The sequence below is a fragment of the Pomacea canaliculata genome, linkage group LG4 (genome assembly GCF_003073045.1).
Source record: "Pomacea canaliculata isolate SZHN2017 linkage group LG4, ASM307304v1, whole genome shotgun sequence".
NCBI classification, from domain to species: Eukaryota; Metazoa; Mollusca; class Gastropoda; order Architaenioglossa; family Ampullariidae; genus Pomacea; species Pomacea canaliculata.
The window spans coordinates 1,359,949-1,375,187 of record NC_037593.1 but is presented as its reverse complement, the minus strand read 5'-3'; the positions used below and the strand labels follow the sequence as shown (position 1 = coordinate 1,375,187).

The window sequence follows — 15,239 nt, the reverse complement described above, 5'->3', positions numbered from 1 at the left end:
TCAACTTCCGGTACCACAGTTTTTACTTCCGGTCACCAGTGTGTCAGGCAGGAAGGTTTCGATCGTAAACATCACCACAAGATTTTAACAGTAAGGAAAATCGTCAGGTGACCTTAAAGCACTCATGAGCAGGACTTCTACTCCTCTCGATGACAGTGTGCACTTAGAAGAAATGGATTACTTTCCAGACTCAGATACAGCTCAGATCATTTCTCCGGACAGAGAAGATGGTCAAGAGGATGGTGTCAATAACAGTGTTTCAAATACTAGTGCAAGTGATTCGTGTAAGACAACGGATGAAAAGGGAGCTCCTATTATCGGGAAGAGGAAAGCTTACATAACAGTGGCAACTCTTCTGTTTATAAATTTGCTAAACTATATGGATAGGTTCACGATAGCAGGTAAGCATTCTCAAGTATAATACAGCATACAGCAAACGACAAACAGTTTTTTTGTTTTTGGAAGTGGTCAGTCTTATTACATAAAATGCTGACGTGTGGAAGTAGTAAGTAGGGGCACTCAGTCGCGCACCTGTTGCAGTCTAGCTGGATTTTATAATGATTATGATCTTTTATTTTTTAAGGGTAGAAATTGATGAGATCCCATTATTGCACGCTTATAGCACTTAACAGTCACGAAGTAAAAACGTAACATTGCATTGATAAATGGCACTATGGAAATTACTGGTCAAGTCTTCCAACACGACCAGACTGAATGAACTGACATAAAATGACTTAACAACTGTTTTGATTTGAAGACTATGCTGCTGTAAATAAACCAGACCATTTCACAGAGGTGACACATTTTAGCCAAAATGTTAGTATTATCAACTGTCGTAATTCCTTGTTTAGACGAGCGATTAAGAGTTTATACTTAATTTCCAGATCCAGTTAGAAGTGGTCATTATGTGTTTGGAAGGGAGCTGGAAGGTCTTATGTCGTAATGGTTAACGGTTGAGTTGTAAAAGGGCAATGGTTGAACTTGTAAAAGTTCAAGACATCTGTTGAAATTTTTGTCATGCAAAAGACATTAGTGCAGCAGGGTAGGTTTTATTATTTGTCATGCATAAAAGCCAAGAACCCACATATTTCACACTCTCTTTATGTATACATGGTGACTGTTTTCAAAGCTCAAATTATGCCAAAAAACCTCACACACAAAATAATAATAATAAAGTGCATTTTACCAACCTGGAAATAAATACAATGTGCTTGAACAAGAGAGCAGAACATGTAGCACAGTTGCAAACTAGAAGGGGTTAGGGGAGAAAGGAGAAGATATTGGGAATGAAAGACCACCAGCTACTGAACATATTCACAAAAAGGCTCTGCAACTGCTATGTATATGTAACCAAGTGTAGAAGATATGGTGTCAGTAAGCAGTGTTTCTTCCCACACATTCAATCAGAAATGGGCAGAGAGCCATTACTGAACAACTTTATTGAATGAGCTTTAAACAAATATAATCTTTAGCATTGAGTTGTGACCGGCAGTCATAACACCAAGACTACCTCTCTCTTTCTGTGTCATGCTGACCAGTTCAAGAAGAAACATGCTGTCTGACCACTGCTCTGCTCTTACATCCCTATCACCAAGTTGTAATTTTCTGTAATCCTCCAATACACCTGCACGAAACCATATCAGTGTATGCTCTTCTAGGTCTAGAGTCTTTATATGGGGTAAATCACTGGGATACAGGTTACACCCAATACATTACTCTCCTCATTTATTCAATCTCTTTCTATTTATATGATGCTAAAGTGGAAAAAAAATTGTATACTGTTTTCAGGTGTTCTGAAACAGGTGCAAGATTACTATCATATCGACAATTCTGAAGCAGGAATCATTCAGACATCTTTTATCATAGCATACATGATCTTCTCACCTATTTTTGGTTACCTCGGGGATCGCTACACAAGGAAATACATCATGGCAATAGGAATTCTTTTGTGGTCTGGATTCACTCTAGGGGCTTCTTTTATCGGAGACAAGGTATACTTGAACTGTGATCTTTTTAACTAAAGCTCTTATTTCAGAAATATACAATACAATCTAAGGTCTGTAACAAATGAATATTTTAATTATTTATGATTTTTTTTTTTTTGGGGGGGGGTTGTCTCTTTTACTAATGTACAACATAGTTGAAGAATATAAAAATATACTATGTTTCGGGTCTATAAAAAATACTACAAAAATATAATTTTTGATATATTAAAAGCAGATAAAATTAACTAGAAATATTATCATAAAAGGAAGTAGTTATTGGAGTTGCTATGTGTCTTACCAAATTCTGACTAGGTTATGTGTTGTTGTTTTTTTTCTCTTGCATTTTATACTTTATAGTATACTTTATAGAGCAGGTAATGTTTGGGTTCATAAAATAATATGATGAAAAGATGAATTTTATAAATGTACATGATATTTGTTGTTACAGCATTTTGGAATATTTGTACTGATGCGAGCTTTGGTTGGTATTGGAGAAGCCAGTTATTCTACCATTGCTCCAACTATCATTGCTGATCTATTTGCTAAGCAGATGCGAACACGCATGCTTATGGTCTTCTACTTTGCCATTCCTGTTGGCAGGTAAACAAAAATAGAATTTACACATAAAGAAAGAAATGAAATTTCAGTTTCAGCAATTGAATTATTAGTCATTATTTTTTATTCATAAAAAGCCAAGTTTTCAGACCATCAGTTATAACTGTTGGGGGTTTTCAGACCCTTTATTAAAACTGCAGGAGTTTTTTTTCCAGCTAGTCATAAAAGAAAGGACAAACAAGGCATACATGTTACTATTATAATTTTGACTTTTGACATCAAGAAATTACTTCAATTATTGTCATTTTTTTGTTTGTTATAAAGCTATGTCACAGACATTTCATGATAAGTGACAAAAGGTCACCTATTTACATCTGGTTTATTGCAGAATGTCTTGTGTTATAAGACCTCTGACCTAAACTTTATCACTTTTTCAGACTTTACAATTTTGGTCGCCTTTAGCAAATTTATTTTATGTAAATGGGTCACGTGTTTCACAGCATTAAATAAAATGGAATTTCCCATTTGTCTAAAATACTAGTTTGACAACTAGTAGCTGTAACCTGCAGATTTTAGTCTATAAGGAAGTAGTTGCCATCATTTTCGTGTTAATTTGCTACTAGTAATTTCAAGGAAGGTTCCTAAATGAGATTATGCACTTATTGTGTAATCTGTTGTACACTGAATATTATGTGGGATAAATGCAAACAGGGAAATCAGAATCAGCATTTTTTTTGGGGCGGCGAGAGGTAGGGGAGAATCTCTTACATGACTGTGAAGCAGCAGGAGGGACAGACTGAAATGTGGAGACTTCGATAAATCTGATATAACTGGGATGAGTGTATATTACGAGGAATGTAACTGGAGCATACAGAGTAGAAGACCATCAGCAGGTGGCTAAACAGTATTATTTATAATATATTGTCACCATATAACGTATGCAGGCCCGTTCTTAGCCCCCGCGGGGCCCGAGGCAAAGGGCATGTGCGGGGCCCTCACGCCACGATCACACGGTTTTAGTTGGGATCTAAAGTCACTTTTTTCCTCAGGGATATCTCGTCTTTTGTCATTGACAGCACAGTGCCTAGTGGCACATAAATCCAGCAATAGCTCAATGCACGAACGTTCATGCGCGATAAATCCTCGGTGTCCAGCAGCCTTCTGTCTCCAAGCGCGTCCAGCGAGAATGTGATACGGCTGACTACACTTCCATATGCCTAGTTACCATATCAATCAGAAGCGCGGGGCCCCTTGAAGCGCGGGGCCCTAGGCAGATGCCTCGTCCGCCTGCCCCTAAGCACGGCCCTGAACGTATGCATATTTGGTAACCATTGTGAGACTGTTGTTAGACAAGAGTTAATGTTTTCAAATTGATCTCTTTTATTTTTCTGTTAGTGGCCTGGGATTTATAGTGGGAGCCAATGTTGCTGAACTGTTTCATGATTGGAAGTATGCTTTGAGGGTAAGTTTATTATGTAGTTGAAATAGAATTAGAATTGTTTAGGGTGAAACTGATTGGGCTTTTGTGTAATGACAATAATAGTTGTAACTGCATCGTAGTTCAAATATTTTGAATCTATTAATTTATCTTTTGGAGGTACCAAAAGAACTGCCAAAATCAGCTTAGATAATGTTTTTTATTACAAATAATATTAACACTAAGGTACTCAATGACAGTGACCAACTTTATTTGTCCCAGTGGGCAATTGGAACATGGGAAGGTGCCCTAGTCAAAAAATAAAAGTTACAGTCATATGTATGTATACATGAAGTCGAATTTCTGTAAGTTGAAGCTTCAAGGGACCAATGAAAAAAGTGAAGTTACGAAAGGCTATGGCAATTGGCTTGTGAGAGGCTTTCTTGCATAAAAGAAAGCTGCTTAAATATTGTGACTTTATTAAATTATAGTGACATTTCTTGTTTTGGGGTAAAATTATATTTTAATTTCTTATCCAATAGTAATGTTTTTATTAAGAATTTAGTAAGTTTTTATAGTTCTGTTTATATCTTTATTTTCAAACATTTGTTCATAGTCTTGGTTAGCAATGTGATTTATTCATTTATCAGATAATCAGCTTTCATTATTCGAAATGTGCTTGTGTGTTTCAGGTGACACCTGGCCTTGGTCTCATCTGCGTGGTGCTCATTATTCTCTTCTGCCAGGAGCCGGTACGCGGCATGTCTGAGGGTGGCACCCATCTGCACGCTACTGACATATTGACAGACCTCAAATCTTTGTTCAAAAAGTGAGATCTGCACATCAGTAACATTTGGATGGACCTCAAATCATTGTTTTAAAAATTACATATCCTAAATCATTGAATGATAATGTATAATGGTTTTGAGTGTATTGTTTGCTTTAATAAGTGTATTATTTGTCTTTCAGCTGATTTGTCAAAAATATACCTGTCTAATGTTCGCAGTCAAAAGCAGGAGGAGAATATTCTGACAGTCACTTGCTCTGTTTTCAGGCAGACAAGGCATCTACCCAAGGCCCCGTGCTTTTGATAAATGTCAGGGGCCCTGCGCTTTTGATAGTTGCCAGGGCCCCACACTCTTGATTAAAATCGTGGCATCAAGGGCCCCACACATTCCCCATGCCTCAGGCCCCACAGGGGCTAAGAATAGCCCTGCAAAGTTCTTTCCATTTCCATCTTTGAGAAACGATCTTTTGATCTGTTTGGACTCAAAAGTTTGGAATCCACAGCCAGTTCACTTAAGGCTTTACCCAGGTGCATGAAATTTTCAGAAAAGACCTAAAAGCTCATCTCTTCCAGAAATATTCAAGACTGACTCTTGTGTGTGTAGCTTCTAGCTGCTGTATATTAGTATTATTATTACTCGGATATTTGCTCTGTGCTTTTTGTTGTTTTGTTTCTGTTATGTTTATCTGTTGTGGATTGCCTCCTAAGTAGATTACTTGTGCCTAGTTTGTATTAGAGGTCAATCAACTAATGTCTGGAATTTAACACTGCCACCCAGTCAGACATATTTTGATAGATGGTGCTGCATGGCTGCAAAGAGTGCAAAAGGAGTATTGTACCAACATTGTTTCGCGTTAGCACTCATAGAGCAACTCAGAATGCTTTTTCATTGCTGTGAACAAATGATTTTTTTTTAAAAATTTTTCAGCAAGAGCTTTATGCTGTCTTCTGTTGGCTTTACATGCGTGGCTTTTGCAACTGGTTCTCTGGCAATCTGGGCCCCAACTTTTATGACTGATGCTATTGCTTCAAATGGAGGCAAACGGGATGATGCATTGTACGTTTGTGTTAGATTTTCTTATTTTATAATCTTGAAATTTGTTGAAAAAAGGTAAACGAATATCTCTTTGCTTCTATAGGGTTGGATTTTTGTTTGTTTGATTTGTTTAGCTGTATAATTTTTGGTACTCTTTCTGCACTAGATGTCTTTACAAACTCTTGGAAAATCAACATGGTAATGACAACAAAGCAATGTGCATTTGTTTGCAGGGTGTCATTGGAGTTTGGTGTCATAACAGTGGTTGCAGGATTTCTTGGAGTGTTCCTGGGTGCAGAAGGGGCTCGTTGGTATCGGCGCTACAACAAGCAAGCTGATCCTCTGATCTGTGCCTTTGGCCTCCTGAGTTCTGTCCCCTTCCTATTCTTTGCCCTCACCCTGGCCAAAATCAGCCCACCTGCCACTTGGGTTAGTGCATCTTTTTGTCTCTTTATGCTTGGATAATGATTTTGGAGAAATTTTTGATAATCTTATAATATGATCATTATGTGGGATGATTGGAATTTATTTGATTTCTTGTTAATAATAATGAGAATAATCTATTGATCAATGTACACATACTATGTATAACATTATAAAGATGGCTGCCTAATTGTGTTTTGTGAGCAAGTTGCAACTCTGGTTGTTATAGGATTACCAGTGGGTAGCAGCTGCGTATAACTGAAGGCACAACAACCTGTTTAGTAACAATAATATTAATCTGTAAGTTTGAACTTTCAGTTTCTGATATTTGTTGGCGAGACCTTGCTTTGTCTCAACTGGGCATTAACAGCAGATATCCTGTTGGTAAGACTTTGCTTCTTTGCTCTTTGCCAGAAAGTTAAATGGAAATACAGTTAGCTGAATTTGTTAAATATCTAGCAGCATTGTTATTGCTATAGTGTTTTTGTTCTGTGGCTAGAAAATTGGAAATTGGTACTTAAAATGTTGGGAAAAGTAAGGGAATTTTTTTTACGTGTGGCATTCTTAAGGTTATTTCTTGCTTTAATGTTTTTATGAATAAATGTTATTCAGGATGAAACATAATCAACAAATATGAATGTAAAAATCAGTTATATCACAATTTTGCATTTTGTTTTTAAATGATTTGTTCTGCATGATTTTTTGAAATTTATTTATTTTTCTTACATTTTCTTATGGTATTATAAGGGTTTTGTTGGTGAAACATAAAAAGTTGCTGAATTAACCTCCATGGTTTATTCCAAGCAACACTAGGTGATTATGAACAAACAGTTAACCCTGAATGTTATTCAGTCTCAGTTAACCAAACTTATAGCATCACCTAAGAGTAACCTGATTTGGCCACAGATTAACATTAAACCTGAGTACTGTTCAGAGTTAACCTTTTTTTCCCGTGACATCTTGAGCCTAAGTAACAAAGTTAAACGAGGTTAACAGAGTATTGGATTTTCATATATCAGCTGCCAAGAAGAGAGGTGTCAGTCAGCTTGATCCTTGAATTCACGTGACATTTTGAATTGGATGTTGCAGTATGTGGTCATACCTACACGACGATCAACTGCAGAAGCCATGCAGATTCTACTGTCTCATGCATTTGGTGATGCTGGTAGTCCATATTTAACTGGAGCAGTAGGGTGCATTTTTATTTTTGTTAAAAGCTTGTGTTTTTAACTTAGTTATCACCTATGTGATGCAGGTATGGGGAGATGTCGAATACGAATACGAATAGTTTATTTGTTAGGCCTTTGGGCCCATTCAAAAGGATTCAACATGTCACAAAAAATACATAGTGTTATTATCATGGAATAGCATATCTTTTCTTTGTCGCTAAATATAAAAACTTGGCAAGATTGGACAGTATTGTTTCATTACTTGTTGACATAAGCATCTGCAGTTTGGAATTATTTGGTCTAGTGTAGTACATTGGTGGAATGAAATTTTTTCTCAGATCTTTCAAGCATGGACAACATAGTATAAAATGGAACTCATCCTCTTCATCAATTTGACACATAGGGCATATTTTACTTATATTATTGACAGAATATCTTAAAGTATGTGTCATTATATCTGAAATACCAAATCGAATTCTCACTAATGCATTTCTGATGAAACTATTAACATCTAAACTCAAATACATCTCTCTGTGAGTCACAGATTTAATTGACTTATAGAAACTATACCTTTCACTGCTATTGATTATAAAATCCCATTCTTGCCAGTGGCAATCAATCAATCTTTGTTTAAAACATTTTATAAAATTGCTTACTGATTCCACTCCTTGATTTAACCAAACATGTCCAAAACCATATCTAAAAAGAAGTAACCTGATCTCAGATACCCAGTTTTGCTTTCCATTATTGTCTAATCGTTCTAACATTTTGTAAGCTCTCCATGGGAGTCTTTGTTGCTTATGGGGAGATGTCACTAATCAGAGAGACATGATAAAAGTCGCAGGATAGACATGGAAGTAGACAAAAGTCACAAGATAGACATGGAAGTAGATAAAAGTCACAAGATAGACATGGAAGTAGACAAAAGTCAAAAGATAGACATGGAAGTAGATAAAAGTCACAAGACAGACATGGGAGTAGATAAAAGTCACAAGACAGACATGGGAGTAGATGAAAGTTACAAGGTAGACATCAGATGCTAGCAGCCAGAGAAAGGGGGGTGAGCAGATGCCACTTTTCATTATGATATCATGATGCTCTTTTATTTCATGTTTCTGTTTCCAAATGTTGGTGTGTTCATTGTGTGAGATGTGTACATGGTGTGTACCTGTGCTATTGCGCTGGTATATTAGACACCAGTGTTATCACATTAACTCCTGTATTTGTTGCACCCTGTGACAGTAAAGAGTGTTTGTGCAGTTTCAGTTTTAGACAGTACCTGACCTGGATGATTGTCTCCCTGGGGTCATTCTCAGTTTTGTTTCAACAGGTGGCAGATGCACTGGCACCCTATTTTGGGGGGAGCAGCACAAGTCCATCTGTACAGTTTGTCACATTGCAGTACGCGCTGTACATGACAGCCTTTGTATGTGTGCTAGGGGGCGGAGCGTACTTGGCCACAGCCATTTACATCGAGGGAGATAAACAAGCTGCAAAGCAACAGACACAAGGTATAGGACAAGGACAAATTTACTCTTGTCTCCTTTGTTGCCTAATTCTGTTTTGCTTACTGTATGTTGTTGAAAATTTAAACAAAAACTCTTACAGAAAGAATACATTCACAGGGCTTCTGCTTACGCAAAAAATTGCGTACAGTACGCATTAAAAGTTCGGAGGACCCCTTCAATTTTCGTCAATGGGGTCCCATTCAAAGTTGGGCGAAGAACAGGGACCCCTTAAAAATCTGAAGAAGGGGTCCCTGGGACCCCAAAGAATTTAGCCTTAGCAGAAGCCCTGATTCAATATGAATTCAAAACATGTGAACACCATTTCAGCGGAAGAAAATAGCTAGGTTTTGCTGATGTGATACAGGAGTTTGGAACATTTCCTCCATTTATAGATAGCCGTTGTTCCACTGAGTAGATAGGTGTGAATATACAATGCATCTCTCCTTTTTGCATATAAAATTTGTTCCAGACATTTCACTCCCACTGTTTTTTAAGTGAATGTATTTCTGAAGATAAAATTTTCATCATTTTCTGTTATATTTAAATCCAGTTTCAGAACACCTGAATGCAAAATAGGTGATTTTTTTATAAACCTACTTGAAGTGCTATGGGCCAGGTTTTGCAACTTGATTATAGTCAGCTTTTATGTGTCAGGGGTCAAGTTTGTACTTTTTCTATAGCTAAATGGGGATTTATTGGTTGTGGATTTGGGCTATGGCTCTTGAATTGATTTTTACAAGTTTGGATCATTGACAAGTTATTTGCTTCAACTGATGGCTTGCCAGATAAATAGGAATGAGTTGCAAATACTAGTTCTTGTAAGATTATATGTCATTTTTCACACAAACACATATATATATACATGCATACACAAAAAATACATGTGCATGTGTAGTCATACATACAGGTGCAGACACTGACCTATATTTTAATTGTTAGCCAAAACACAGTAAAACTTTCTCTTTTTTACAATAATTTTGACATTATGTTCATATGTAAATACTGCTTGTGTTAGTGCTCTTAATCTGATGATGATCAAGCCATAGTCTCAGATCAGATGATCTTGGACTTTATGACTTGGAAACCATGCACCATGTCTATTCTTGTTGACTAAAGCTCATCTACATTTAACTGACAGCAATTCCTCAGGAAGACGACGCTGATGATCTTGTCGTCAATTGCCCTGCTATAGACAGCGGAACAACTCCAGTGTTATAGCCCATTAGATAGACAGGTGACCTGCACATTCATGTCAATGCCACAACAGTGGCACCTGATTACTAACAGCTTGCTCTGCTTCTTACTCATTGGCCTCATTTTTTTTGTTCTATTTTGGGTTTGGGAGAATTTTGCTTTTTGTTTGCAAAGCAGACTTACTATAGATTATGCTTGAGAAATCATTTCGTTTTTATTTTCCAACTGCCCTGAAACTAAATTGTAAGGCAGAATACTTTATTTCGGGAAAAGGAAATATCTTTTGCATAATGATTTCTCTGCATAATTTAAAAAAAAGTAGGCACATTACATTAAAAGTAAAGGTATTTAAGTTGTTGTCATGTATTTTTTCTTGGTTTTTCTATACACCTTTAGTAAATCTTAAAGAAATTCGGATGGGTATACATATTTTGGTTGAGAGCAGTGCATACAATATGTTCTTTTTAAAGTGTTAAGCAGAACAAGCAAGATAATCTCTCTTTGGCGATGTTTGTACGGCAATGCATGATAATCGTGAATATATGCAAACAGAAGGCACATTAGGCACCTGATGTAACAGTACATACAGCTAAGTGGGCGTGGTACACCTTGCAGTGGATGTTGTTTGTTTGATGACAGTATAAACTTAGTCACACCTTGCAGTAGATGGGCTTTGAATACAGCATGAAACGTTGCAGTAGATATGGATTTGTAGACAGCTTGAATTTTGCCTTCATTTGTGCTTGATGATGAAAGCAATTATTCCACAATAAGACAGTCTTTTTCTACTTTTCTTGTGTTATTTTATTTTGTGCCATTTCTTTTAGAGATAATATTATGCATGAGGTACAAGGTTGCCTAACCACTGTGTTTTAGAAAAATGTAACTTCTGATATTTAAAGACTTTTAGAATAATATATTTTTTAGAGATAAGAGCACCAGAACAATCTTTAGGGATAGAAGCCAGAATTATCTATATGGTGAGTAGAATATTGACATGAGAAATAGATTACTTTAAAATGCCTCCAACAAACTGCAATGATTCATATAATTTAAATATTATAATCTGAAGATTTTTTTTTATATAATCAGTAGTAATAAATACAGAAAGTATACTAGATAATTTAGGTTCTCCTTTTTGGGAGACAAGAAAATTTGTGGCACCCAGTACAGCTTTTGTACAGTGAGATAAGGAATTGAAGTAGCATCTATTTTAGCATCTTGTTTGTTGGCGTTGATAGAAGGAAAGCTTTCTGAGTGGCCTATCTACCCTTAATTTTTTGTCATTAGCTTTCAGTCATTTTGTTCTCTATCCTATCTATCATTTATTACAGAAATGGTAGAGAGAATTGGCACCCAAGAGGTTCGAGACTACAGTTATTCCAGTCCCATCTAGTTATGAGACAGGCAGCAGCCAGCATCTTAAAGTACCAGCTAGTGACTACAAAAGCAAAGATCGTTCAAGTTGACATATATCTGAGTTGTCAAGAGTTGTGTTTAGTATTAGTATATCTATAAATATCCTGTACTATTGAAGGCATCTGATAATATTCTTTGTTTAAAAAAATTCTAGTCCTTCATCCTCAATACATGGAATTTGTGTAGAGGCACTATTATCACTTGTTTATGTACTATAAAAGAAAGCTTCATTTAAACTTTCTATAATTCTGGTAGTGAAAAGTGTGTGCACATTTATCAACTCTATAGTTTTTCTTAGTTTAAAAAAAAAAATCAGCTAAACAAAAATCTTGAAACTTTAAACCACTGTAAAGAGTTATGTGGATACTTATTAATAGTCATTTCCCTGATGCGTGCAAATGTGTATTTGTGTGCACATTTATCTCAGTATACTGTTATAAGCCTGATTCTTGCTGTTTATGAGTAGAAGTTTGAGGTTCATTTTTTGTTTCAAAGGGTTTGAAATAGTTTATTCTGTAAACAGTGATGAATGAAATACTCATATGGCAAGGATGCAAATCTGTCTCCTGTTTCCTTAAATACCTGTTCTCCGTAAGTGCTGAATTATGATATCTGTGGATAACAAGAATTTTTAGCATTATTTATTTCAGGGGCAAGTTGATGTCAGCTGACTTATTTTTTAAAATAACTGAAAATTGTCTGTCCTGTTATGTTTTACTCTCTCTGGTAAATTGGACAGTTATGGAGTAATGCATACTCTGCTGAACTGCGTGCATGTCTGGATGGAAGCATGCTTGTAATAAGTGTTTGATAGTGGTGACAATACGTTTGATTGTCCATGTACATAATGTATGCCTGCTGATCTTGTTGACAGAATGCTGTTCACTCATGTAAACGAGGAACATGTTACATCTTGATACTTAACATTGATGGAATGCAGTATTAAAGAGAAAGTTCACTTAAAAACCATACAGTGTTTAAATGAGGGATATTGACATTCTCAGTCTTAAGAACTTTACTTATGATAGCATTTGAAACACAGTTCTGAATTAGTTCACAGAAGCTGCCATGTTTTATCAAGGGATATCAGAAGTGCAATTCTTCTGCAACAGCTCACTCTTGTTCTTCTAAGTGTGGTTGTCAAAATGCAGGCACCATGGATTTGGGGATCATATGTATAATTTTATACCAAGATTACAATATTACAAGAACCCTGGCAATGCACAGGGTAAGGTTATAAATATTAACATGGAATGCCCACATATCTCATGTCTGTTAGAGAGGCAGTCTTTTCCACAGAGAAACTTGTTATGCGAGTGATTTCTGAGTGAAACAAGAATCTCTATTGAACAACAAGAAGCATATGCTTTATACTGGAACCGCACATGCTGAAAATTAGTGAACAGAGAGGTGCATGATGCCATTAGGGAGGCAAAGAAAAGACGCAAAAATAAAGTTGAGTCGCAGTTCAGTAGTGGCGACCTTAGGGCAGCTTGGCATGGTATTAAGAACATGTCTTCTGTCAATAACAAGAAAAACACTCTTAAAAAATCAGTGGCACTTGCAGGCATTATGAGTGATCTTCCCAATGTGCTTAATTCTTTTTATGCCCACTTTGAGAAACATGACTTCTCTCACAAGGTTTCCACACTAAAACAGTCTCTGGTCCCTGAGCATGAGTTAGTGATTGCTCAGTCCTCTGTCAAAGATCTCTTGAGGCGAGCAAGTGTTAACAAGGCTCCAGGTCCAGACAGAATCTGTGGACACACCCTTCATTAGTGTGCCGAACAACTTATTGGAGGTTTACAACATCTGTTCCAGCTGTCTGTGGATTCTGGTCACATTTTTGATATTTGGAAACTTTCACCCATTGTGCCTCTCCCTTAAATTACTAGGCCCAGTCAATCCAACAACTTCAGACCAGTCACTCTTAAATCAATCATCATGAAATCACTTAAGAAAATTGTAAGGAGTAAGGTTATGACTGCTCTTGATCCACATCTTGATCCGCTGCAGTTCATCTATGGAGCTGGATGAGGTGTACTAAATACTCTGTAGAAGCATCTGGAGAAACCCAGAGCTCATGCCAGGCTTCTCTTCACTGATTTTTTTTTCCTGCTTTTAACACTATGCAACATCACTTGTTGGTGGAGAATCTTGTTTCAGACTTTTCAGATCTGTCTCACCAACTCTCTGGATTCTGGATGTTTTAACAAACAAACAACAGAGAGTTTCTGTTAATGGTCTTCCCTCAGATCCTGTTGTCACCTGTACAGGTTTCCCTCAAGGCTTCTGCTTGTCTCCACTACTGTTCATAATAGTTGTAGAAGCACTTAGGTTAGGGGCTTTCTTGTAAAATTTGCTGACGACACTGCCTTGCTGTCTCTTTTATATGACTGTGAACACGTTCATAGTGGTGCTCTTCCTGTTTGCTGGTGTGATGAACACTTTCTTGTCTTGAATGCTTCAAACTAAGGAAATGATTTTCAACTTTTGGATGAACAGACCTCAGGCAATCATCAGTGTTATCCCTGATGATGCCATTGAGGTAGTTGACTCTTACAAATATCTACTATCTTTGATAACAAGCTTAGATGGGACTGTCATGATCCACCATAAGAGCCAACAATATCTGTATCTCCTACGGAAACTCAGATCTTTCTCCGTCAGCTCTGTCCTCCTCACTCGGTTCTATTAGTCCTTCATTGAAAGTCATCACTTTTTCTTTCATCTCTTGGTACCCTAGGGAACAGAAACAGTCTTGTCTTCCTTATTAATACTTATTCTAAGATTACCGGAACAAGCAGAGGGATTTGGCAGCTTTTTTGTAAATCCTCAGTAAGGCATCATGCATCCTCTCTATTCCTGATCAAACGTTGGCATGTGACTTTTCAGTCTAGCCGTCTGGCCGCAGGTACACAAAGCCTGTATGCAGAGCCAATCGTCACTGCAATTCATTCATTCCATTTACTTGATCAACTCTACTGTCCGTGATCTTGTACTAGCCTGAGGTGATCTGGAGTCACCAACTGTATCTGCTGTTGGGAATATGTGTGTGCATGTGGGAGAGAGAATGTGTGTGTGTGAGACACTATTTCAACATGTACATTTATATTATCTTTTATATCATGTATATATATATTATTGCTAGTACGAGCACTATTTTGAATTGCCCTTTGGGATCAATAAAGTTGTATTGTAAGAATGCTAATTGTATAATACAACAAACGTTCTTCTGGATCATTGTGTTGAATTGGGAATGGAAAAAGAATTTGTAAAGATTCTTGCATACCAATAAAGCCAGTGTCCCTCGTGTACCTATTGTCTCAATCAAGACCTTGACCCCAGCCAGAATGATGAGCTCAGCATTGCTCTTTCCTTGTCAAATCATGCCTGCTAATTGTCACCTTGCTCTCCACCATGAAAAACATGGCAGACTTAATGAACCATACTGGGGCTGTGTTTAAGATGCAGTTGTAAGGAAATCATCTTTCACAACCTGACATTATGAGTGAAAAAATATGGAATGTCAGTATCCATGATTTAAGCCCAACATCTTAGTTCAAGAATATTCTTTTCATTTTCAAATGTGGGAGAAATACTGCTTGTCTTTGTGGTCATTCTTGCCTTATTGATGTGTGCAAAATGTGTAAGAAATCATCTTTATTTTGTAAAAAGAATGTCAAGCACTATTACCTGCATGTGTATGTGAGTGAGGGAGAGAAGCTGCATAAAGCTTATGGAAA

General features: G+C 36.8%; 1 protein-coding gene across 4 annotated transcripts; it reads left to right on the top strand.

The window, feature by feature from the left end:
* LOC112562000 (protein spinster homolog 1-like) lies at positions 1 to 15,180 on the top strand. 4 transcript variants are annotated; one of them, XM_025234928.1, is made up of 12 exons: positions 2 to 401; positions 1,789 to 1,991; positions 2,434 to 2,585; positions 3,936 to 4,002; positions 4,650 to 4,786; positions 5,673 to 5,801; positions 6,014 to 6,209; positions 6,522 to 6,587; positions 7,293 to 7,391; positions 8,703 to 8,883; positions 10,019 to 10,114; positions 11,409 to 15,180. In XM_025234928.1, exons 1-11 carry the CDS (start codon positions 125 to 127, stop codon positions 10,096 to 10,098), a joined length of 1,587 nt encoding a protein of 528 aa, XP_025090713.1. In that variant the 5' UTR covers positions 2 to 124; the 3' UTR covers positions 10,099 to 10,114; positions 11,409 to 15,180. The 4 variants fall into 4 exon arrangements, 2 of the variants coding, with proteins under 2 accessions (XP_025090714.1, XP_025090713.1); XR_003098761.1 differs by lacking the exon at positions 10,019 to 10,114 and having other exon boundaries at positions 1 to 401; positions 7,293 to 7,396; XR_003098760.1 differs by lacking the exon at positions 11,409 to 15,180 and having other exon boundaries at positions 1 to 401; positions 7,293 to 7,396.
* The last annotated feature ends 59 nt before the right edge of the window (positions 15,181 to 15,239 follow it).

What these genes read in the sequence shown, in the direction of transcription:
- LOC112562000 (XM_025234928.1), top strand. Translation starts at nt 125, where the DNA reads ATGAGCAGGACTTCTACTCCTCTCGATGACAGTGTGCACTTAGAAGAA. An exon ending in GGATAGGTTCACGATAGCAG is followed by an intron (nt 402 to 1,788) that starts GTAAGCATTCTC and finishes TACTGTTTTCAG; the next exon opens with GTGTTCTGAAACAGGTGCAA. An exon ending in TTTGCCATTCCTGTTGGCAG is followed by an intron (nt 2,586 to 3,935) that starts GTAAACAAAAAT and finishes TTTTTCTGTTAG; the next exon opens with TGGCCTGGGATTTATAGTGG.